Source organism: Vidua macroura, chromosome 3 (assembly GCF_024509145.1).
Source record: "Vidua macroura isolate BioBank_ID:100142 chromosome 3, ASM2450914v1, whole genome shotgun sequence".
NCBI classification, from domain to species: domain Eukaryota; kingdom Metazoa; phylum Chordata; class Aves; order Passeriformes; family Viduidae; genus Vidua; species Vidua macroura.
The window spans coordinates 51,044,688-51,068,453 of record NC_071573.1 but is presented as its reverse complement, the minus strand read 5'-3'; the positions used below and the strand labels follow the sequence as shown (position 1 = coordinate 51,068,453).

The 23,766-nt window shown below is 37.7% G+C and overlaps 1 protein-coding gene across 1 annotated transcript in view; it reads left to right on the top strand.

The window, feature by feature from the left end:
* MAP3K5 (mitogen-activated protein kinase kinase kinase 5) overlaps positions 1 to 23,766 on the top strand; it is a 101,589-nt gene that overhangs the window by 29,558 nt on the left and 48,265 nt on the right. Inside the window, exons 3-9 of the mRNA XM_053972530.1 lie at positions 1,233 to 1,372; positions 4,084 to 4,107; positions 14,729 to 14,922; positions 15,125 to 15,293; positions 16,209 to 16,315; positions 18,747 to 18,917; positions 22,826 to 22,938. Coding sequence (XP_053828505.1) covers positions 1,233 to 1,372; positions 4,084 to 4,107; positions 14,729 to 14,922; positions 15,125 to 15,293; positions 16,209 to 16,315; positions 18,747 to 18,917; positions 22,826 to 22,938 — 918 coding nt within the window. The remainder of the gene's footprint in view (positions 1 to 1,232; positions 1,373 to 4,083; positions 4,108 to 14,728; positions 14,923 to 15,124; positions 15,294 to 16,208; positions 16,316 to 18,746; positions 18,918 to 22,825; positions 22,939 to 23,766) is intronic.

Here is a 23,766-nt window from a genome sequence, read left to right as displayed (position 1 = left end):
TTTCAGTTTTGATGATCTAAGTAAATAGGTGAGGTGAGAAGTTGTGGTTAGAAATAGAATCTCTGATTAGATTAATTAGAGAAACTCGAGGGTACATAGGCTTTTCCCTACAGAGCTTATCTTGCTATCTGTCTTTTCAGTCATGAAAGCTTCCAAAGGAATGGGAAAGCATAGAGAGATACTGGAAACCAGACTGCTTTTCTTCTTTTCTTGTTCTACTCTTTAACAGAAGCTTATTTCTCTGGTTTGGGTTTGGTTTTCTGTTTTTTAAGAAAAAAATTAGTTGGGTGAAAAGACAGAAAGGTGTTTGTAGAAGAGGTGGAGATGAGTGCGTTTTCTTGCTTTGCTCTCTTGATTCCACAAGACCTTTGCAGTGGAAATAGGCTGCTTGGTATAACAGGAATCTTACAAAGAGTCAGCAGAAGTAGTTATTGCCTCTTGTTATACTCTAGCATTGGTGCAAATCTTGTCAAGAAAAACACATGGTTTAAGAGAAATTGTGGACTGCATTCCTTGTCTGTAAGCATCCATGTATGGGCTTGCATGCATTATTCACACAGGTAAAAGTTATTATGAACAGAGTTCTCTGCACAGTTAAGTTTTTACTTATATGGGTGTTTGTTTGGCTTTATATATTTACTCCCTCTTTGCTTCTCTGCATCTGTACCTTGTCTTTTTCTCATTTTATCATCTTTCTATATGAATCAAAATAGATCTGAATGGTAATTTATATTGGAACGTTACCTTTCAGTTTGTTTTCTTCCAAATTTCTAGTACAGAATCTATACAGTATGTTATAGATTACATGAATTTTTATTGCAACTTGCACAAAGAGTAAAAATGCGTCTAATGTAATTTTTTTCTTTTATTTCTCACTAAGGTTATCATTCACCATGTATAGATTTACCAAGCGAATTTTATTCTTGAGGACAGCAATTAAATTTTTTTCCTTTTCTTGATCAGTGGTTTATCCATTTTTACCATTTTAAGGTCTCATTTAAAGAAAAAACAGAGGAGTAATAGTGAAATAGAAAAAACCGAAACCACATCCTGCTGACTATGTTCAAAATTCAAGCATAATAGCTAAAATGGGGAAATCCCTCTAGAGCTCTTATTTTCTACTTAAAGCCAGGTCTTCTTACCAAAATAAATTGTGTGAAGAAACATGACCTAGATGTATTTGACTGTCAGAAATGTGTGGCATTGACATTTTTTTTCATTTATTTCTGCAGATATTGCTGTGGTAGAGATGAGCGATGCCTTCCGTCAACCTTCCCTGTTCTACCATCTGGGAGTCAGGGAGAGCTTCAGCATGGCTAACAACATTATCCTCTACTGTGACACAAATGCAGAGTCTCTGCAGTCACTGAAGGTAGCGCTGGGTGGAAAAAGGGGTTTGGAGGGAAAGTCACAGCTAGTCTAACACTTGAAATAAGTCCTTTCTGTAAGAAATACACATGCCACTTGTGGTTCAGAACAGAATAGCAAAAATGTTCTGAGGCCTGGCAAAGATGTCTAAAATGCAATGCTGTAAAACTCAGTTTAGTTTTCTAAAGAGAAAGATTTAGATTGCTTGATTGCAGTCACTTAAATACCTAGCTGTTAAATGGCTGTTTATGGAAACAGAAGTTTGCCAAATTTGAGATGAGAAACTAAATGCAAGACTTTGTCATTCAAGAGAATTACTGGTGTTTGTGGTAAACTGCCACAGTAATAACAATCCTGTGAGAGTGGTAGTGTGTAGGCAGCAAAATAATCTTTAGGCTTTAGCTTCTGTCTAAATTAGCAGTTTTCTGTCAAACCTTTTGGGGCCTCCTGATACCCCCTGCAAAATCTTGCTGAGTTACAGCTGTTTGCATCAGGTACCTGCAGGACTGCTGTGCTGGAGATTAGCAGCAGTGTAATAGAGTCAGTAAAAACAAAACTCATGCCTCAGTGCACAGTTAAGAGTACTTTGGTTTAAGTCAAGAGGGTCTTTTAAGATAATCTTTGGGGCTGTGTATTTTGTCAGCCAAGGAGCTGGTACTTGCTTCCTTCTGCAACTATCCAAAAGGTTTAGCAACTTCCATGATGAGAAAGGGCAGACAACTTAGATGGCAGTCTTTTCAATTGCTTCCCCTCTTTCAGATGCATTGGCTTTACTCAGGAGGTGTTTTATGCTCTTCCACTTCCTTTCCAGGCTTTGCTGATAGGAAGAATTTAGAGTGAGCAGCTTGGTGAGTCAGACTGCAGTCTGGGCACCAGCACCACTCAGGAAGGGTTTGCTACCACTACTTCTGGCAAATGCAGGCTATTTGGTTTTGATTCTGTCCCATTTTTTTTCAGGCTGGCCCTATATTTTGGAGGGACATGATTAGTAACTCGGTTTCTTCCCCTTGCTCTTCTCTCTAAATTTTCTCAGCTAACTGGACTGCTTGCAATCCAATTATTTCCTTTCTTTTTGCAACACAAAGAGTATACAGATAAAAGCCCTAAAAATAATGCTAATGATAAAAGATGTATCTGGGAATTTAATTCAGTTGTGTAAGTACAATGATCCACAGTATGAGCAGAGCAGAATTTCATTGTACTGGGCAAAGAGCCAAATACCCAACACCCACTGAGAAATCACTTGGGGTGAGGCCCAGGCTTTCCTGGGCACTTGGAAGAACTTTTTACTAGTTTAGGAGCTGGACTTTGTAAATGGGTCACGTGCTGGATTCCTACTGGCATCAGTGGAAGCCCAGTTCTGTGCAGGGGGACTTGGATGTCACAGTTGCCACCAGTACTCTGCTGACTGAAAGACTCCCTTTGGTTTCCCTTAGCTTTGAACTGGGCTTGTGTTTCTGCTCTTGATAGTCTGTAGGGAATTAGTCAAAGAGTGAGACCCTTTACATACTATTTCATAACTGCCTAAAAAAAGTAGCTGTGGGCATACTGGGACATCTTCTGAGGCAGTGTTTGTTCCTGTATTTGTTACAGCCAGCAGGTAAGAGTAGAAGCAATGCAGGAGAGCATGTGCAGTTTTGATCTTGTATGGAAGGGGGAATTAAAAAACTGAAAACAAAGGAAATACAGAACTGCAGCACACGATTTAATCAGGGTACAAAGCAGTGTAAGTAAACTTTTGCTGGTGAAATGTTCTTCTGCATGAACATTCAGACCAGGCTGGGCAGGACTTTGATCAGCCTGCTCTAGTTGAAGATGTCCCTGTCCATGCAGGGGGATTTGACCAGAACTTTATGACCCACACTTGGAAATCTAGAAACAGTCCTATGTGAAACACGCCCTCTCAACAGGGAGAAGAGTAGTTTTATCAAAGCCTGACTTAAGCAACAAGGAAAGTATGAAGGGCCTTGGTTTGATGCTGTGCTTGTTTTTAATGCTGTTGTGCCAGTGAAGCTGCTCACCAGTCCCAGTGGCAGAAGCAAATCTGTCTGGTAAATCTGTTACGGTTATCAATTCTGGGATCAGAACTTACTGACAAGTCATGCTGGAAGCAAGATGATCATTGTTCAGAAGTGGTTTACACTTGAGTTGTACCACCGGGATTAGTGTGCAGGAATCAGCTCTTTCCATCTGTGTGTGTTCTAATTCTCTGAAAATTCACATTGAAAGATATGTTCTTTGCATCTAATTATTAGAGCCAAGTGAATTTCAAGCAGTTTTGGAATATTTTAAAACCTCATATGAATACTGCTTTTACTATTCTTTTTGATTGCTTCTCCTGGTAGCAAAATGTTACTATATTTGACTTTTCAAATATGAATAGATGTTTATTAATAGACAACTTTTGGACATCATCCCTCTAGGAAAATTTGTAAATGGAGGGACATGTGTGTATATGTGTATATATGTATATTCACATGCAGACAGTAGGTATGCTCTTATGTATATGTAAGTTGTATGTATCTACTTGGTTCCATAGGAATTTCATCTCTTCTGAGACAATAACTCATTTATGTTAATTTGACAGGCATAAGAAAACATCTGCCAACCAACCTTTTCTTGTCATGTGTGCAAACAGTAGTATTAGAAAGTTATACTGACCAAATAACTTTCCTAGTGCTATCAACATTTTCTTTTTTTTTGTTTTTATTTCAGGAAATTATTTTCCAGAAGAATAATGTAAGTATGATGTATGGATTTCAGTTGAATTATAAACATTCCAAACTTTTGTTTCATTTAATGTTGTTTATACTCTGTTTTCCACTCAAATAATTTAACACTCTCCTACTGTATTGCACAGAGTTAGATGTAGAATTCTGGAGATTCTAGCAGCAAATCTGAGTAAATCACTTGGTTGCTAGGTACCAGGCTCACTTCTTACCTTGCCTGTATCTATCAGCGGTATTTTCTCTGCTGCCTTTACTTGTCTGTCATATTATCTCACACCCATTTGCATTTTCATTTTATCCTTTTTTTTTTTGTTGCCTTTTTCTATTTAGTGTTCTTTAATGTTTTTTTAAAATACTCTATTAGAAAGTAGAGTTATTTGGAAACTGTTGCTCATTTTAGAAACCCATGGCTGCAGCTCTGAAAATAAAAAATGTATATATATATATATATATGTGTGTGTGTGTGTGTGTGTAAATATATGCATATGCGTATATATATGTATATAAATGTGTGTATATCTATGTAGATATACGTATATGTACGTATATATATATGTATATATAGATGTATGTGTCTGTATATATATATAATACATTTATAAAGAGAGTATTTATTTCTAGAAGTTGTGTCCTGGAGCTGTTAGTCCAAGTGCAGTGCAGATCCCAGTAGTCTGAGTGCCAGTCATTATTAAATTGTAGGTTTCTGCACCTTGGCATCCCTTTGGTTTCTGAGGTTGACCTTCCAGATCTCCCTTCCCTTTTTCACTCCCAAGTTCAGTGGAGGCAGACTTGTGGCTGGGAGAACACTGCTTTTCCAATGTGGTTTGTTCTGGAGCAGCAGGACCAGTCATGTCAGAATATATATCTGGCATGCTGAGTTGTTCTTAGCTTTGCTTCGTGACTTACTGGTAGCCACATTTACTAAGATATAATTTCATAGAGGCTACCCAGTGCTGTGCTGATAACCTGAGGTGCTATGTGCATACTGTACAATTCCATATATTTGAATAAAATTTTCTAGGGGGGCATATGAAGTACTTAATTTCAGAAACTGGCCAGGTTTTATTTTCCTCAATGCCATGAAAACTGCAGCATTCCTGATTTTACTTCTTTATTTAACAGTGTATTAAGTAATTACTTTTGCCAGTATGAAATGTGACTCTCTGAAAAAGATGCAGTCTTTTCTTTTCCCTGCATGGCGTTTCTAAAGATGGCTTCAAAACCAGTGTGAGCTTTGGTCTAATGCTGCATTTTAAATTACAGATTTTTTTTTTTTTTTTAAACCAAAAAAGGGAAGAGGCTTCCCTATAGAATTTCTATATAGCTCTTATCCAAAAATGCTTTTCAGACACTCACAGAAGGCTGTGAAAGATGTGCTAGACTAGAAATCTCTTGCCTTTCTCTAATGAAAGTGGAAGAAATGATCAGTTAGGCCTTTTACATAAAATGAAAAGAGAACAGTCAGGCCTTTCTTGTAGATGAATGCATTACATTCTGTGGTTTTGTTCTGGTGGCCTAGGACCTAGGGAAAATGATGTGTGACTAATGTAATGTTCCTGGGAGGGTTGGGCAAAGAGCTCTCTTAGCAGGAAACCAGCAGGAGATGACTGATACAATAGAATAAAGGGGAGATGTCATCCTGTCCTGTTTTTAAATGACAGTCCCCAAAGCTTAAGGAGAGGTATGATAACTTGGCCTTCATCTGTTTCAAAAAGGATTGTTCTGTTTTCCATTTAAATTTGGATAGGCGACTGTGACGCTGTCATTTATCACTTTTAGAAATGCTTCAGTGTATGCCAGAAAAAGAATGTGTTCCTTGAAAGTCTCAGATGTTTTCAAGCACACCCACATAACATCTTTTCTGGGAGGAAGTATTTTCCCTGGTATTAGAAGAGGGAAGTCAGTGGTTTTAGCAGCTCCTTTGTCTCCTTTTCCCTCATTTTTTCAGCATGATGTCAGCCAAATTACCTGGAAGTAGGCTTGTCACAATGTTGGTGCATGCCTAACTACTGAATATAATACCTGCTTCATAAAATATGTGTTTCTTCATAAATTATAAGATTCTTGGATAAATGGGTATGGCAAAGGTTCTGTTCTAGAGAAGCTCACCCTTACCAAAAATAGTCATGTGAGGTTACTGATACGAAAAAAATAATGAAATGCACATATGGATAAACAAGGAGTTCATTCTTGCTGTTCTAGAACATGTTTTTTAATAGCATGCAAACATCAGCCATATCAGGACCATGGTATCCTTGGCACCAGGGGATTAAAAAGGTTGCAAAACAAGTGTGTGTGTATCTATATATATCTGCCTAAATGAAATGTCTTGTGTTTGCTTTTCCTAAACCTTGTATCCCTAAAACTAAGCGGGATAACAAAAACACAACAAAACAAAACAAAACAAAAATCTATTGCAAACAGTTTTGTTCTTCTGCTGGATTTTTGTGCTTCCTAATAATAGTCAATACAATGTTGCATAGCAAGGATAAGCTGCCTGGAGCCTGTCTGGGCAGAGCAGTATGAGATAACGTTGGCTTATTTCCTGTTATATGTGGTTTTATAGCTATTTAATTGGACCTTTTCCAAATGTTCCAGTAATACCAAAACCATACATTTTTACAGGGAGTGATACCTTAACAGCAGGTAGTTATTTTGCGGGTTGAAAGCTTTAGTTTAGTTTTTGCTGTTATCTGATTTTTGAGGTCAATCAAGCAGCAGAGGCATTCTAGAAATTACTAGTAAAGAGTTTCAGTCATCAGATGTTGCTATAAAGGTTATGGTTCATGACTGTACATTGCTAGTCTTAGCTAACCAGTTTTAATTTCATCATAATTTTCCACGGTTTAAATTCTACCACCTTTGGAGGAAAGTTGGAGGTCTATTAATTTTTTTTTAAATTTGCCTTCTTGCTGAATCTGAGTGTTTAATGTGCATGTATTCTACACATGCTTTGCAACCCACTGTAGTAAGTTACACCTTGACACAGTGAACACCTTTTAGTTCAGGCTGCTTTCTTGCACCAGATTGGAGTAGTGGGTAGCTTTGGGGGCTGCCTGGGATGTGAGACTGCATTACAGCTCCTGGTCTGATCGGGAGGGCCCTTGGAGGCAATGGGAATTGTTCTTTTGGGCAGCTGACTTGCAGGTGTTAGCGAATGAGCAACAGGGTTAATGTTGTATGGCTGGGCACCCTTAGTAGTGTTTTGCTTTTCTAACACTCGAAGGGATCAGATTGTTGTGATAGGACAAAAGGCAATGGCTTCAGGCTCAAAGAGGGAAAGTTTAGATTAAGTATTAGGAAGATATTATGTACTGTGAGGGTGGTAGGGCCCCAAAACAGATTGCCCAGAGAAGCTATGGATGCCCCATCCCAGGAAGTGTTCAAAGCCAGGTTGGATGGGGCTCTGAGCAACCTGGTCTAGTAGAAGGTGTCCCTGGCCACAACACAGATGGTGAAGCTAGGTGACCTTTAAGGTCTCTTCCAACCCAAGCCATTCTATGGCACAATGATTGTAATTTTTACTGGCTTTCCCCAGCCTTTCCTAATTGCCTCTTGTTTAAGGTGTAGCTTGAGAGACAGTTTGGTGTAGCGCTCCTTTAATGTGAGTGGGAGAACTCATCCGGTTCTGAGATCCCCAGTGCAAGAGAGGCATGGAGCTCCTGGAGCAGGTCCAGCACAGAGCAACAAAGATGTTGAAAGGATAGGAGCATCTCTTAGAAGGAAAGACTGAGGCAGCTGGGCTTGTTGAGCCTCAAGAAGAGACAGCTGAGAGGGGACCTCATCCATGTCTAGAAGTATCTGACGGGAGAGTGTCAAGAAGATGGAGCCAGGCTCTTTTCAATGGAGCCAAGGACTAGAACAAGAGACTGTGGGCAGACACTGATGCACAGGAAGTTCCACCTGAATATGAGGAAGAATTTCTTTACTCTGCAAGTGACCAAGCACCAAACTGCCCAGAGAACAAATTGCCCAGAGAGAGTGTGGAGTCTCCCTGACTGGAGATATTCCAGAACTGTCTGGACACAATCCTGTACCATGTGCTCTAGGATGACCCTGCTTGAGTGGGGAGGTTGGACCAGATGACCACTGTGGTGTCTTCCAACCTGACCCATTCTGTGGCTCTGGATGAGGCATTCCAGAGGCATCTGCAAGCTCAGAATCTCCACATAACTGCTGTTAAAAGACTGTAGCATAGAGTATATTTAACTATTGGTTTCTTTCACCATGGAAATAGTGGTAAATATTTTTAATACTCTTCATCCAGCCAACAAGAGATTTGTGGCCAGTTTGATTTTTGATATCCAAGTATGTAAAAATGCTATGTAGCCTTCAGTAAATATTTTGTTGGAAATGATAACTGTGGTATATATTATTTATGATACAACACTACGTCTTGCTTATTCTTTAATTTTGTGAATTCTTGACTAATATATTTAACACATACTTTCCTAGGAAAATGTTGGTAACTTTTTTTCCTATGTAAATGTGATGAAAGTACCACATAGGCTGTAAGATGATTTTAAACAAGCATTTAGGATGTAGCATGGCTGCAATAGAATGATATTCCTGGGTATATAAAGAAAGAATATATTCTCAAAAAAAAAAGGGGAGGTATTGATAGTGTAGATCCAGTCTCTGTGCTTCTGTTCATTTGAGGCATGAGGCTTACTTAAGTTCCTTTTCAAATCAGTAGTAAGGCTGTCATTCATGGAGTGGGACTTAAAGTAAACCCAAACTGAGTCTGTATTCATTAAAACATCAGCACATCTTGATTTACTGTGTGTTTGGGGGATGGAGGGAATAGATTTAATAACTTGGTTTATGATTTTGCCATCTGCTACACATAATACCATATGCAGTCAAAGAACTGCCTTAAAAATTTCACCAGAAGAATTGAAATAAAATCAGATATTTTTCAAAAGGATGAGTGGGAGAAATAGAAAAAAGTTCTTTTAATTAGAAGAGTGTCAGCAGGAAGAACAGTTCCTACTGTGAGAGATAATGGCAATTTTTATTACTTCAGCTGATTTATTTTCTTTTTTTAAAGTTACATTAGATGTTGACCTGAATCTTTGGCAAGTGCGTGGGATTCTGCTAGATTCTCCCATTCATGGCTAAAGTATCATGGTTTTGGGAATCTTTGTTTTCTTTGGCACTTCTTGTCTTTGAAAGCAGTTTTTCTCTGTTTGTGGATATTTGACTGCTAAATGATCCAAACAGAGCAGTGTTAGTAAAGACCCTTCGGGTATTAAATGGACTGTGCACCACTGACACTCTGCATTTTTTCAGAGTTTTCCCCTCTTTTTGAAGAAAAAGTCATTAATTGGTGACTTTAATTGACCAGAACTCAAATGTTCCTTTGTTTAGCACCATGCCTTTTTAATCTGTTGAACTTTCTGAAAAAAAATCTTTTTTATTACATCAGATTTATTTTTGAGGGAGAGAGTGGTGTTTATCTTATTTCATGATGTTCTTTCTAAGACATAGTCTCCCCATTCAAGTCCAAAAAGCTGCCCTTTTCACAAGTAGTTCTGTAGAAGAGGGGAATATTGAAAGAAGGGCTGGTTTATATTCTTACTATGATCATTAAAATGTAAGTATATGTTATTGATTTTTATTGTCTCTTGAATAGAAGTAGATGGTATATTAATTTCTTTCAGAAGCTGAGAAAGGATATTGAACAAGGAAGAGGTGCTTAATGATCCAGTGACCACTACGTTTAGCTAGAAGCCTTGTCTTAAATTCTGTAATTATAGAGCTATTAAACATGATCTTACATCTCTAACTGAAATTATTAATGCTTTTGAATTGTTAAATTTGTCCTCAGTAAATAAGGAAGGGACATTAGAAAAATACAAAGCAATTAAAACATTTGCAAAAATTAATTACAGTATCTGTCACTTAGTTGTAAGCATTTATGTGTGTAGCTGGTGCAAGCCAGCACTTCTGCCTTCTAATTCATCTGACTTGATGAAACAGGCTGACATGGATAGTCTGTCAGAAAATGACCTGGTGTTGCCGGGTACTGAGTGTGCTAGCCCAAGGCTTTGATATGTATGTTCATATCTCCCAGATAAAAGTAGCTCAGCTGATCTGAAAGCTTAGGCCAGGATTACCCGTCTAATGTCCCAAGTTCTTGTGCATCAATGTGAACCACAGTAACTATCATCTAACTTGCTGTATGCACACTCCAGGCCCTTCCCAGCCCCGGGTATTTTCAGTAATGCCTTTCAACATACAACTCAGGTGCTCTGCAATCCCTTTGTAATTTTCACTAGAGTAATTTGAGCTTTTGAACCTTAAATAATGAAGGTTTTATAAAGGAAGAGGGTTGTAAAATGAAACTTGAAGCACTTGTTCTTGATTGAGGGGGTCTATTCCCACTCATTTTTGAAGCCCCTGTATTCAACCCATGTTTTTTAAAGGGTGTTAACAGAATATTACAATTGTATTTAAGATGCTACTCCTTGAAAAATATCCTGGGTTTATTGAAAGGTTTCTATGTGTTACTTTCATTATACATGATATAGTAAGTCACAAGAATGGATCAAAGTAAAACAATTTTGTCTTGTGTGATTAACAGACTTAGAGTATAGAGGGAAGTCAATTAGGGTTAGAAGCAAGACCAGATTTTGTGGGATCAGAGTTAGGGTTGCGGGGACTGCTGGGCTCCAGGACGGTTTGGATGGGTGGTGGTGAAGGATCTCTGAAGGGCCCTGCTTAGAGTTGCTAGCCGCAACTCGTGGCAGGCCCAGGGAGAGCGGGGGGGAGACAGAGAGAGAGAGAGAGGGAGAGAGAGAGAGAGGGTGCCAAGAGAGAGCGTCCGGTCCCTCGGCCACACCTTATCAGGGGGCTTCAAGGTGGGCTGGGACAGGACTTGGGCCAATGGGGTTACAGATACCTGATACTTCAGGGGAGGGTTACAGGTATGGGATGAACCATACATTGGGGGGTGAGACAGGACATTCCATTTGACCTTTTAGATCATCAGAAAGGGGGATTGCTTTCAGCTTGGCTATATTATTGTTTTCGAGATGCTCAGTGATTAAGGTTTGGTATTTCAAACCTTGTTTTCATCTCGATATCTGTATTCTCTGATTCTTTTGCCAGGCCATCATATTTATAGGGCCTTGCTATTTCATCTTCCCCAACAAGGGTGAAGTATTACAGGGCAAATTTTAATAGAGTAAGTTAAATATATTTAAGCTTCCAAGTCTAGTAATATGTATTAAGTGAAAATGTAAAGCAAGTGTGAGCAGATGGGAAGTGTGTGTCAGAAAGACCACCTGATCCTTTCTGACTTAAGTTAGCGTAGCTTATATTTTGACAAAAAAGATGAGAAAGAAGTGTCAGTTGCTGAGACAGGTTGCATCACTGGATGAATGAGGATTGAAGCAAGTCACATACTTTGGGGAAAATGATTCAAAGTGGTCTGACATTTAGAGTAGCTCCACAACTGCTTCCCTCACAGCTTGGTTCTCTTGGGTCCCACCCTAATCATAGCCCAAATGTGGCTGGAGTTGGGCTCTTTGCAATGAGAATTTGTGATGATAACACAACATGTTTCCAGAATAGGGGACTATAGACTTTGTTATACAAAAGTGTTCTTGCCGTCACTGTTATCTTTCTTCCACCACCACCTTTAGTAAATAGTATATAACTTTTAATTCTTTCTTTTCTTTTGACACTAGAGCTATTTCATGTCTGCCTTTGTTAGTTTTAGCTGTTAAATATCTACCTACTGTACTCTTTAGCTAGGGAAGTGAAATTGAAATCAGTATTTCTTGTGTTTCATAGCTTTATTGCGTGTGTGCTCTTTCTATTTTTATTTTAAAGTGTATTTCCTAAGGAAATGAAACTTTAGAGCTTGTACTGGTTTTTCATTCTCCACATTTGTTCTGTATCTGCCTGTTTGTCTGTGTGATGAACTTCAGCTGAATTTGAGAAGTTTCGTAGATACAGAGTTCCCACAGAAGACAACTATCTAGGTTAAGTTAAGAAGCAAAGTGATGGTCTGGCTGAGGGAAAGGCCACTGTGTTTTCACACTACTTGCTACTGAATATCAGGGTGAGATTCTACCTTGAGACAATTCCCTGAGACCCCTGGGGGCCTCTGAACAACTGTAAATGGACTCATTTTTTTTTCTTTTCTTCCCACAGTGTTTTCTCCTGTCTTTTACTGTTAAGTTCTTCCCTGTCCACTGCTTCCAAAGACTCTTGGGTCTTTATGTCTTCTATGCCAGGCTCTATATTATAACCAGCTTTTCTTTTCCCCCTCAGCTAACAGGAGGAATGCATATAAACTAACTTTTGCTGGCTCTCTTGTTTCACTGAAATAAATAAGTACTTCCTACAGAACAGTGCACTCAGGATGAGTTTCTAAGAGCTCGTGCTCTGTAATGGATTCAGACACTTGTCATCTCTAAGGAGAGCAGTTTTCCTCCTGGTAGAATTAAAGATTAAGACTCTGGTACTGTCTCTGTAGGTGGCATGACCATTTTACAAGGGTAAACCTTGAATTCTTTGAATTTCGAAAGATGGGAACATCCTTTTTTGGAGTTGGTTTTTATTTAAGACCTCATCATTGGAAACAGTGTGCCAGAGGTCTGAGAACGTCTTCCTGCAAACAGTTTTGAATTTATTTTTAATGCGCTGAATAAACATTAGGAAGTAAAATGTTTGTCTCTGCATATCTGTAGCCCTTTTTCTTGACTCTGACTTCTCAACATTTTTCTCCTTTACCTAGAAAAGGAAAGCTGGAGAACAGTCTGCCTATGTGTATTAGTGGCTCTTATGCCAGTGGCAATGTACCCATCTGTTATAATTGCTGAAACCACTTCCATCAAATTCATAATTTCCCTCTGCCTTTGACTGTGGAGCTCATTAGGTTTTAGCAGGGTAAAAAGTTCATCCATTCACTGTTGAAAACATGTGATTGCCTTACACTCTAGGATATTCTTGAATAGAAGTATCCATTCACTTCTCTGTTGCATAGACAACCAGTTTGGGTTCTGGCATCCCACTCCTTAGTTACTTGTTAAAAAATTTGTCATATACTCCCCTGTTCTCAAGTTTCCTTTGGAATTGCTGCAGTCACACAGAGATAAATATTCCCTAGCTCTTCAGCAGCAGTAGTTCACAATGGTTGCAGAAAGAAGACTAAATTAACCCTTGTGCATGGCACTGTATACAATAATCTCCAAACAACTTCTGTGTTAGTTGATTTCAATTGACCTCATGTAAATGCCTGCACCAATTATTTTTAGATTTTACAGAGTCTGTTGATACCCCTCAGAAGTGCAGTGGGATTGCCTTTATATTGAGGTCTTACAATTTCATAGTATGATGGGTGTAATTAAAAAGCAATTCCTGTACTTTTCATACTACTTGCTACTGAATATCAGTCTCTGATTTGTACACAAACATGACATATGATACTTACTGACATAGCTATACATGTATGTTTTGCAGGCTTGACTATCTCAATCCTTCCATGTTTTAAAAATCTAATAATGCAGATTAAAATGCATGTTTTAAGCACACAGATGATATTGTGCATTCAAAAACTATTCAGTCACTGCCCTCTCAGTGCGTGGAGCTCAACTAGGCAGGGAGTTTCTGAAGTGCTCTCTGCATTGCAGTATTGACTTCTGGGAGAGTCAAAGCAGCTGAACAGAAACTAATTAACCTTGGAAGCAATTTAGGCATACTAAAAATTATGAGTCTCAAGAAATGCTTCCTTAAGGCTTTTGTTGTTGGGCTGCTGGGCACTTCAGTAATGGAGTCTGAGCTTTGAGAGATGAATGGAGGAACTCCTCCCAATTTTGTTGGTATTCTGTCTCATAGTTAAGGCTCTTTAAAACACAAAGATTCGGCAACTTCCTCTGCACATAAATCTGTACTCACACACATACCACAGTCAGCGGATATCTTGCCTCCCTCTTCCTTGGAAGACACTTAATTTTTTTTCTTTTTTTTTTTTTTTTTTGCAAAGTGTCTGTCATACATTGGTATATAAAAATCAATGCAGTTTAGCAATGCTGAGGTGCTCTGTAAGTGATTATTCTGAATTGTGTATGATTTTAAGTCCCATTGAAAATATTTTCTACATAGTAGGGAATTTATTTTGCTTTTTGAACGCAAAACTATTTGAGTAATTTTGCAGTTCATATGAGGACTAATTTTCTCTATGGTTGTCCTGTTGTGAGGCAACTACATTGTGTTACTGTTTCCAGTATCTGTGAGCCAAACTGTACTGTTTTCTTCTGATCATGTCACCTTGAACAGCAAGTACCTCAGCTTATTTTAATTCCATCTGCCTCTTCAGGGTGTGGCCTGAGAATTATTTCACTATTGAGCCAATTACAATTTTAAGGTCAACTTGATATTTCTGAAAAGACTGATTTTACAGGAAGCAGATCAGAAATCTGAAAGAATACATTTCAGGTGAATATCATATTTGATGTGAAAACTGAATTTATGAGCCAAAACTTAGTCTTGCTGAAGTAAGCAGCATGTCTCCCTTTGACTTTAACAGGTGGAATTCTGCAGGTAGTACATGCAATTGTTTCATACTTCGGCTTGCCAAGCCATAACTGCCCTAAATATTGCCCCTTGTTTCCCTGCAGATGTGCACAGGGAACTACATATTTGTTCCTTACATGATAACTCCACATAACAAGGTGTACTGCTGTGATAGCAGTTTTGTGAAGGGACTAACAGAGCTGATGTCGCCTGGTTTTGAGTCTCTCCTTGGGCCTATATGCTTACCTCTGGTGGATCGATTTATTCAGCTCTTGAAGGTGGCACAGGCCAGTTCCAGGTGAGTTGTCTTGTACACCCATGTGAAACACAAATATTCCAGCAGGCAAGATAAATGTCAGCCTCTTTTGCCTTCTGTTCAGAAAAACTGATATTTAATAGTTCAGCTTGACCAAATCTCTGCATTGACACTGCTCCATCAATTCATGTTCTGCACATACACTGTGGGAGAGCTGTGCTGATGTGAAGTTGTTCCTCTCCAGCCAGTATTTCCGGGAATCCATTCTGAATGACATCAGAAAGGCCCGGACGCTTTACATGGGCAAAGAGCTCGCAGCAGAGCTGGCAAGGATTCGACAGCGAGTCGATAATGTTGAAGTCTTGTCTGCTGACATTGTAATAAACTTGCTGCTGTCCTACAGAGACATCCAGGTAGGAGTTTACTACTAAGAATAGTAAATTAAATTACATTCTCACAGAAATTTTTGGTGTATTTGGCACAGATTTTTTTAATAAAATGTGTGTATAAAGCACGCTAGTAAAAATCTTTATCTCTGATGTTTTTATTTTGTTTTGTAGTTTCACTGTTTGCCTTTCCATAGCAGAAAAGGGTTTTATAACAGTACCTATAAAGTACATGACATGTAATAACTCTTCTCCATCTCAGCACTGCTGTGTGATGAACAACATGCAGTTAAAGGCTATGGTGGCATTCTGCAATTGATAGGCAAATGTAGTCTTTTTCACCAAAGCTGGTGACATTTCTTATGGAAACATAAATAGTTCATATTTCAGGTTTTGGAACGATGCTGGTAATTGCTTGCTATGTTATCCATAATTTGAACTGTCACTCCTTAGACATTATGAAGTGGTTTGAGTTTGATTTTTTATTTTTATTTGTTTTTTAAATATATCAGTGAGTAAGGTACTTTAAAACTTGTAGTATTAAAGAGTCTTGTTTTTGTGGATTATGACTACTTCAGAGATTTAAGATGCCTTAATTCAGATGCAGTTAGCTTTGTAATGTCTGCACAATATAAGCATTGAGGTGTGTTCAGTTCCTAACTTTAACAGTGAAACAGATGTGTGAAAATTCCCACAGAACCATGTTGAAGCAGCACAGGAGACCAAATTGGGCTTCCCTGCTAAATACTGTGCATATTCCCATCTCTGATTAGTGCTAGGTTATTTACAATTTGAGACTGAAGAAACTGAAATCCATAAAACTTAAAATGGACTGAAAATACTTCTTAGTATGACATCAAAGCTGCTTAGGTTTAAGAGGAGTTTATATAGGCATACCTCAGCACAGCCACTTAAAACTTTATTATCCCTTTGTTTTGGAAGGATTACGATTCCATTGTGAAATTGGTGAAAACTTTAGAAAAACTGCCCACTTTTGACTTGGCTTCACACCACCATGTGAGGTTGCATTATGCATTTGCACTAAACAGGTAAGAATCTACCCTTCCTTCTGCTGTGGAACAATGAATCAAAACTTCAAACTTTGTAAGGGGTGGGTAATCCTGTGTGAAGTTCCCTACTGGAATCTTTATATACAGTCCTATGATTTTTGACTGAAGTAGCTCTGGGGATTCTAAGCTTCTTTTTATCTCATACTATCAAATTTCATTCCTTTTCCTTCAGCATGTTTGAATTGTCTTTCCATAGGTTTGCATTACTTTTTGTTTCAGTACCTAAATGAAAGCAAATACCTAACAATATTTTCCTTCTGTAAAATACACTTTTAACATTGCTGTGTGCGTGACAGCGCTGCATCATTTGTGCTGGCAAAGCCATCATCTCATTCAAGTCTGAGTTCTGGTAATGTCAGGAGACAGAAGCAGACCTTTCATCAAATGTCCATAGGAAGATTTTATTGTATTATGATGATAAACTAATTTTCACATCCTCTGATAACATGGGCAAAATGTGATACATGGAGCAACATACACTGCTTCTGTGGATTAAATAAGAGTGAAGCCTAGATTTTCTTTCTAAGATGCTGACATTTAGGCAAGCGACTAAGAGGAGTGTTTTTTTCAGAGGAAATTACCGATGTTCTCTACTCCGTTGCTGTTATCACAGTGAACATTTTGCTGTTGACTTCTAGAAGTGTAGACCAGGTGTCAGCAGGTATTGAAATTGTCAAGTATAGCAAATGTCGATAGATGGTTCTGCTTCTCACAGATTTGAATTTTGTAATTCAGGTTCACTGAGGAGGCTTAAAACTGCATATCATGTAAAAGTGATGTCAAAACATGTCACAAGGAATTACTTGAAAAAATAAACCTGGTTTTGAAAGGAAAAAAAAAGAAAATTAAAAAAAGAAAAGAAAAAAGTAAAAAAGAGCTGTCTGGCATTTTTTATCTGAATAAAATGTCCAGATCCTTACTTGTGCCTTTATACCAGGTAAATGAAGGTATAAATATTGTGCCTTTTTTGTTTCCACTTTGACATAAATATGTGAAGTTTTGCAGATTTAATACTCCAGCATGTACCTGCCATTTCTAGGAGCCTTCACAAGGGTCACTAGTTGTAACTTGGAGTTGTAACGTGTTATTTAGACCTCAGGGTCGCAGTTTTCTGAAACAAAGTCATCTTTGAAAACAGAACTAGTTCATTAAGGCACTAAAAACCTGGAAAGCTGCAGCATAATCTTTTCAGGCAGATCCTTATACTTCACTGTTTCTGTGACTCAAGATGTTGTCGTGAGAGCATCTGAGAAAAAATCTACACAGTACCTCCAAAGGAGTCCAGATGAGATTTTCCTATTCCTCTCCTTTCCAGATTAACCATTAAACTAGAAGCCATGACAGCCATGAAGAAATTCATGCTTCGGTGTGCCAAGAAGGAATTACTTTGGCTAATTGTAACTTTCTCCTTACTGGGACTATATAGGATATTTTGTGAGCTGAGGTTTATTCTTTGCTTCTGAATCTTTGCTGTGAGAAAAATGTCTCTTGCTTCTAATCCAGGTCACTAGTACGGAAGGATGGAGCAGCTCAATTAGTCAGGATTAGTCTGACCTAAATAAAGAAATGTGAGGGCATTGATGATGGAAAAGTAAATAGAAATAAAAGAAGGGACCTCTGTCTCTGAACACCAGCTAAGTGTAAATAATCCATGTTGCAAAACATTATTTGCCGTACTGGTTTTGTTCTCATTAAATTCATTAATTTGTACTAGTGATAGTCAATACAAGATGTGGAAATGTTGAAAGTGGAGTCATTTGATTGTTCAGTACACAAACATGTTAAAATTCTAAACTTTTGATACTGAATGATGTATGTACCAAAATGACTCACCAGGAAGTGTCTAATGCTTGCAATTATGTGGTTTATTTGTCTGAAGTACTTATTTTAATATTGCCTTATTGGCTTAACTCCTAAACCTTCCCTATCATGGGAGTTCAATCTGGTTTGTGCTTTTTGGATGTTTTGCTTCACAGTCAAATTGTATATAAAAAGTAAAATCACAAACACAAGATTGAATCTTTTTTTTTCCTTTAGAGCATGAATTACATTGAAAGAAATACTACATATGAAATCAAGTTTCATATTTTTCTATTTTATAAGGAAATAACACATGACCCTTCTAAGAATTTCCCTGGAGGTTCTTGATGCTGTTTTCAGTGCTTTGCTATAGCTGATGCTTCATGAGAGAGAGAAGTTATGTTTAGGGGTATTTATAAAGGTTTTCCATGACATAAAGAAAAGACAAAAAAAAGGAAGAAGGGGGTAAGTGTCTATATATATAACATAGTCCATTGTGTCTATCCGTCATTTTACATGGATGAAGTCATATGTCTATTAAAAACAGTCATGAAAAATCATTTCTTGTTAACTTTGTTGGATTTTTAATCAAAATTATTATTTTCAACAGGAGAAATCTGCCTGGAGACAGACAGAAAGCTCTAGAAATTATGATTCCCCTTGTAGAGCAGGAAGACCAAGTAGCTTCAGATATGTATTGCCTGGTTGGTCGAATTTATAAGGACATGTTTTTGGAATCTGGGTTCATAGATATAGAAAGCAGGGACAAAGCAACTTTCTGGTGAGTACTATTTTCCTGGTCTATGTCCTTTTGTTAGCTTTGGGAAAATATTCCTTGAACAAGAATGTATTTTAGCGGTTTTATTTTCCAAATATTTGGCATCCTTAGGGGATAGAATGAATCTTCTAAATTTCCTTGCTTATTTGTTGAGAATGAGAGATTTATGTTGTTCACACATCTCATTCAGCAAAGTTCTTGAAGTGCCTCAGAGACCTGAAGTTTAGGTGTAAACTAAACTCATCATTTTTCCCAAATATGAAGTCTCCTGTTTACTGTATTATTCTTAGGAAACTGGGCCAGAGAATAATCAGTCATTAATTGACTGGCATGTCTGGAATCTGACAGATATTACCTAGCTAGGCCTAGAGGTTTAACTCTCAACCAGTATGACTGTTCCAAAGTTGCTGATAAAAGTTTTATCACTGTATAGTGATAAAAGTTTTATCATCATCGTATAGTATAGTATAGGCACATTGCAGTGGACTACAGTAGCATCAGTAGTCAAAGAATCACACAATAACTGGTCAATAATAGTTGAATTATTATCCTCATTTTAGAGACAAGAATCTTGTTGTTTTAATGCTTTTGAAATGCACTAAATCACTGTTACATGGAAGTGGTTAGAAAATAAAGGCATGGGATGTCATCCTAGACTTCTGTCAGGATGAGCTGCTTCTCTGCATTCAGATGAGGATACAGACAATCTGCATTTATGTGTCCTGTACATCACATCTTAGTTCTGGTCTTGTGCTCATCAGCTGCTTGTTGAAGTAAATGCTTAAAATGGACAGCTTTCTTCTTTCTTTGTCATTTATCACTTGTTTTCAGTAAACTTCAGCTTAGAGCTATCTCTCATAAAAGATAAGATAAAATTGTTTACCAGTTATGGCCACAGAATACAAATCCAGTTTATAACTTCTGGTCAGTCTTTACAACTTGGCAATTTTTCCCGGGATTTTAAAAGATGTTGAAATAACAGGATTGCAACATATTATTATTTTCCTCCCTCCTAGCATAATTTTGGATTAAAAAAAAATTTCATTTCCTGTAAAGCACAAAGCCTGTAAAAAACTTTCAGGGGTCTTTTGTAAACACTGTATTTTGCTAATGTCATGAACACGATAAAAAGAAAAGTGTAGTTCTGTATACAAATTTTAGGCATTATTACAGACTGAATTAAATACAAATTACTCTTGGTATTGTACATGTTGCTTTCTCCTTGTTCATAGTATCTTATGAACAGATAAACTTTGATATTGTCAAGCATAATTGAACTTATTGTATTTAGTATGTATAACAGTGGTGAATTATGTAGCTATTTTAACACACTTTGAATAAATACATCTTAGCAATCATGATAATCATAGATCTGATGACGGGAAGTGATTGCAGACATTCCAGTCTAGGAAAGGACAGAGGATGATACTTCCTGCACAGGGTAGGGTGCTGGCCAGCCAGCCCCTAAATAATCCCTGAAGTATCTGGCAATTGAGACCCAGTACAGAAAGCTCTGTGCACCTCCTGCCACAGAACAAGGAGATCTCTGTTGAGTCAAGCTGGAGTTTGGCCGGAAGCTATATCGGATGGTCCAATTGCTTTTGGTTTATATTTTATACTGGATATTGATTTGAGTTTCTAGTGTTAGTCATACAGCAGGCTTGATATGCTGAAAGGTTGACTCATAACTCAGTGAAAAGCTCTTAGAAAGGAGCAGGCCTACTCTAGTGCTACAGCAGGCCACAACAGGACAAGGTGTGTGCAGGAGCAATGCCTCCATGGCAGTGCTATGTTATGTTGAGATAAAGGTTATTACCTCAGTCTTAGAAAAATAAGGGAATAAGGGAAGTACAGTGAATTGCATGAGATAACGAGAATTTGGCAGGAGAACCAAAGCATTGGTTTTGCAACAACTGGTAATGTCAAGGTACTTTGGTCTATTCCAATTAAAAAAAACCAAACCAACAATGTGCTTTTGTGACAATTAGAAAGCAGAATAAAAGACATCTTTCATATAAATATGAGAGGATAAATAAAAGAGTAATTATTAACTGTCACTTTCCTGTTTCACACCGACAGTGTGAATCAGACTTACCAAAGCTACCCAGTCTTTATTCATATCTTTTCACTGCTACCTCTCTAATTCAGTGTCTGCACTGCAACATTTTCTCTGACGTCAACAACTGCAACATTTTCCAAAAGTACATTCTTTCTTATATTAGAACAAAAATACTAATTTCCAAGGCTTTTTCTTCTTCTTCTGTCAATCTTTCCTCTCTCCTTTTTGTATTGCATGAGAATTACAGCATGGAAGATCTCTAGGGCAGAAAAAGTGGTCCAGTTCCCAACATCACTGTGTTGCCAAACAGATAATGCCAGCTAAAGGACTTCTCTTAGATGTATATACTTAGAATCAATGAGAGTGTTGTTCTGTTTAGTTGACAGATTTTTATGGTTTTTTTTCCTTTGTTTTTGTTTGTTTTGTTTTTTTGTTTTTAGGTCGGATGTTTTTTGTGCGTATGTGTTGGTTGGGGTTTTTTAAGTGAGCCAAAAATATTTTGTATGTGCACTTTTTTGTAACTCGCAGTACAAGTGAAAATTGCAGATGATGAAGGAAAAAGATCTAGTACTTTCTGCTTTTCTTGCTTTTCTTTAGAGGAGTAGGCGCTTGTCTAATGATTAAGTTCTTTGGAGGTGGGCAGCTGAAGTGTAAAAAGTATACATATGTAGCAGATTGAAAAGAAGCCTGTTTTACAGTTTTGGAGAGCAGATCTTATGTTAAAGGATGCAAAGTCATTAATCATCAGAGCAGAAAAAAGAACAAACAAACAAATTAAAAACCAGCCATATTTTGGCCTGGTGGGATAAAGATGCCTTAGCTTTGCTTGCATGTCAAAGCATGGTCTAGAAGTCAAATCTAGGGTTTTGCACAGATTGGATTTTTTTCCTTCCTTACACACTAATGTCACAACCTGTTAATTTTTTAAAATGTATTCCATTTGTTTGTCTGCATTTTTTTTCATCCTTTAGAAAGTAATTTTAAACTACATTTCTTTTACTGTAGTGTAATTTCTTGTGCTCCTTAACTCCCACATGATAGTAGTCTTTGCCTTCTCCCTATGGAGGTGTGAATATGTGTGTATATACCTGCAACCAACGGTGTTCTTATTCTGAGGAATAAGTTTAAACCACTGTAAATGTCCTGTTGCTGTTGTCACAGCTACTTGCATTGCTAGCATGAGGATAGTGTGTTAGTGTGAGCACCTCCACTTCTTTTAAGACAAGATTGAGCCTAGGTGAATGCCTCTGCCATTTCTCTTGATTGCTCAGTTCTCTTGAGGAGGATGAAATCTGGTATAGTCCTTTTTTATGTGAACTCATAAGGACAGTGTCAATAAGACACTCAGTAAAGAATAAAATTTGGAGTCACTGAAATCATAGCTAAATGTGAGGTATATTCTTGTATCACTTGCTTCTGTGTGTGCCATTGTAGCAGATCCACAATAAAATCTAAGGTTTCAAGTAAATGAAAACTCATTTATTAAAGACTAAATTAATGAGCTTATTAATAAATATAACTCTGAAACAGGTCTTTTACCGATAGTATTATTCAGTTCTATTTGATCTTGAAAAAAATATTGTAAGATACTGTAACTTTACTGGGATAATTTTACTGGGATGGATGATTAGGATCTGTGCTTGTTGTGTGGGGGGAAAGGAAATGGGAGGAGGATGTATAAATACCAGACTCCTAAAAATAACCACAAAGAATGTGTGGAAAACAGTATTTTTGCTTCTATGGATTCTTGCTGTGTAAACAGAAGATAAGCTCTTAAATTACCTAAAACTGTAATGATGCCCCAATTAGATTGCATTATTTACAAAATAAGCTTGAATGTTTGTTTTCCTAGGTTCAAGAAGGCGTTTGAGTCAGAGCCAACGTTACCAGCAGGAATTGATTATGCAGTACTCCTCCTGGCAGCTGGACATTGCTTTGATACTTCTTTTGAGCTGCGGAAAGTTGGTAATTATAATTTGCAAATTCATGGTGAAATCATATTCTAGTGAATGTGATTCTACCACCCACTGTTATAGGGGGATTCCACCACCCACTGTTATAGGGGAAAAAATCTGATGGTTATATGTGAAAGTTTTTATAGAAAACATGTGAATATTTAAGTTGGTCTCTCATACCACTGCTGATCCCACCTGACTGCAGGTGAGTACTGTCATGAAGATTTCAGTTTCAAGTTTCAGTGTCAAGGTCTTAAATTGTTGCCAGAGTTCAGTAAAAGCTAAGCTTCTTTATAAAGGCATCATTTGTGTGAAACAGAGCACCTGAAATGGGAATCCAGTTCTAGCACTCTTTAAAACAAACAAACAGAAACCCCTGGAGGGAATATGGATGAGAAGTCCATCCTAAGACTGAGGAAAATGCACTTGACTTGAGCTTGGGTTGGGTTGAGAGAAGACTATTTATCTTCTGATGCATTCTTAGAGGTTTCTGAACATCTGTATTTATAGAATCATAGAATAGCAGTGGTTTGGGTTGGAGGGACCTTTTAAAGACCATCTAGTCCAAGCCCCTGCTGTGGGCAGAGACATGTCCACTAGATCAGGTTGCTCAGACTGACCTTGGACACTTTCAACAAAGAGTCATTCACTTCCCTGGGCAACCTGGTCCAATGTCTCGCCACCCTTGTCATAAAAAGCTTCTTATTTAAGAAGGAAGAATCAGGACGATTCTTTTTATGATTTTGTTCATGATTTTGTGGATTTGAGGAGAGGGAAAACTCGAGATTATTCAGTAATATGTTCAGGGAAGATTTGGGAGAAAGGACTGAATGTTGTA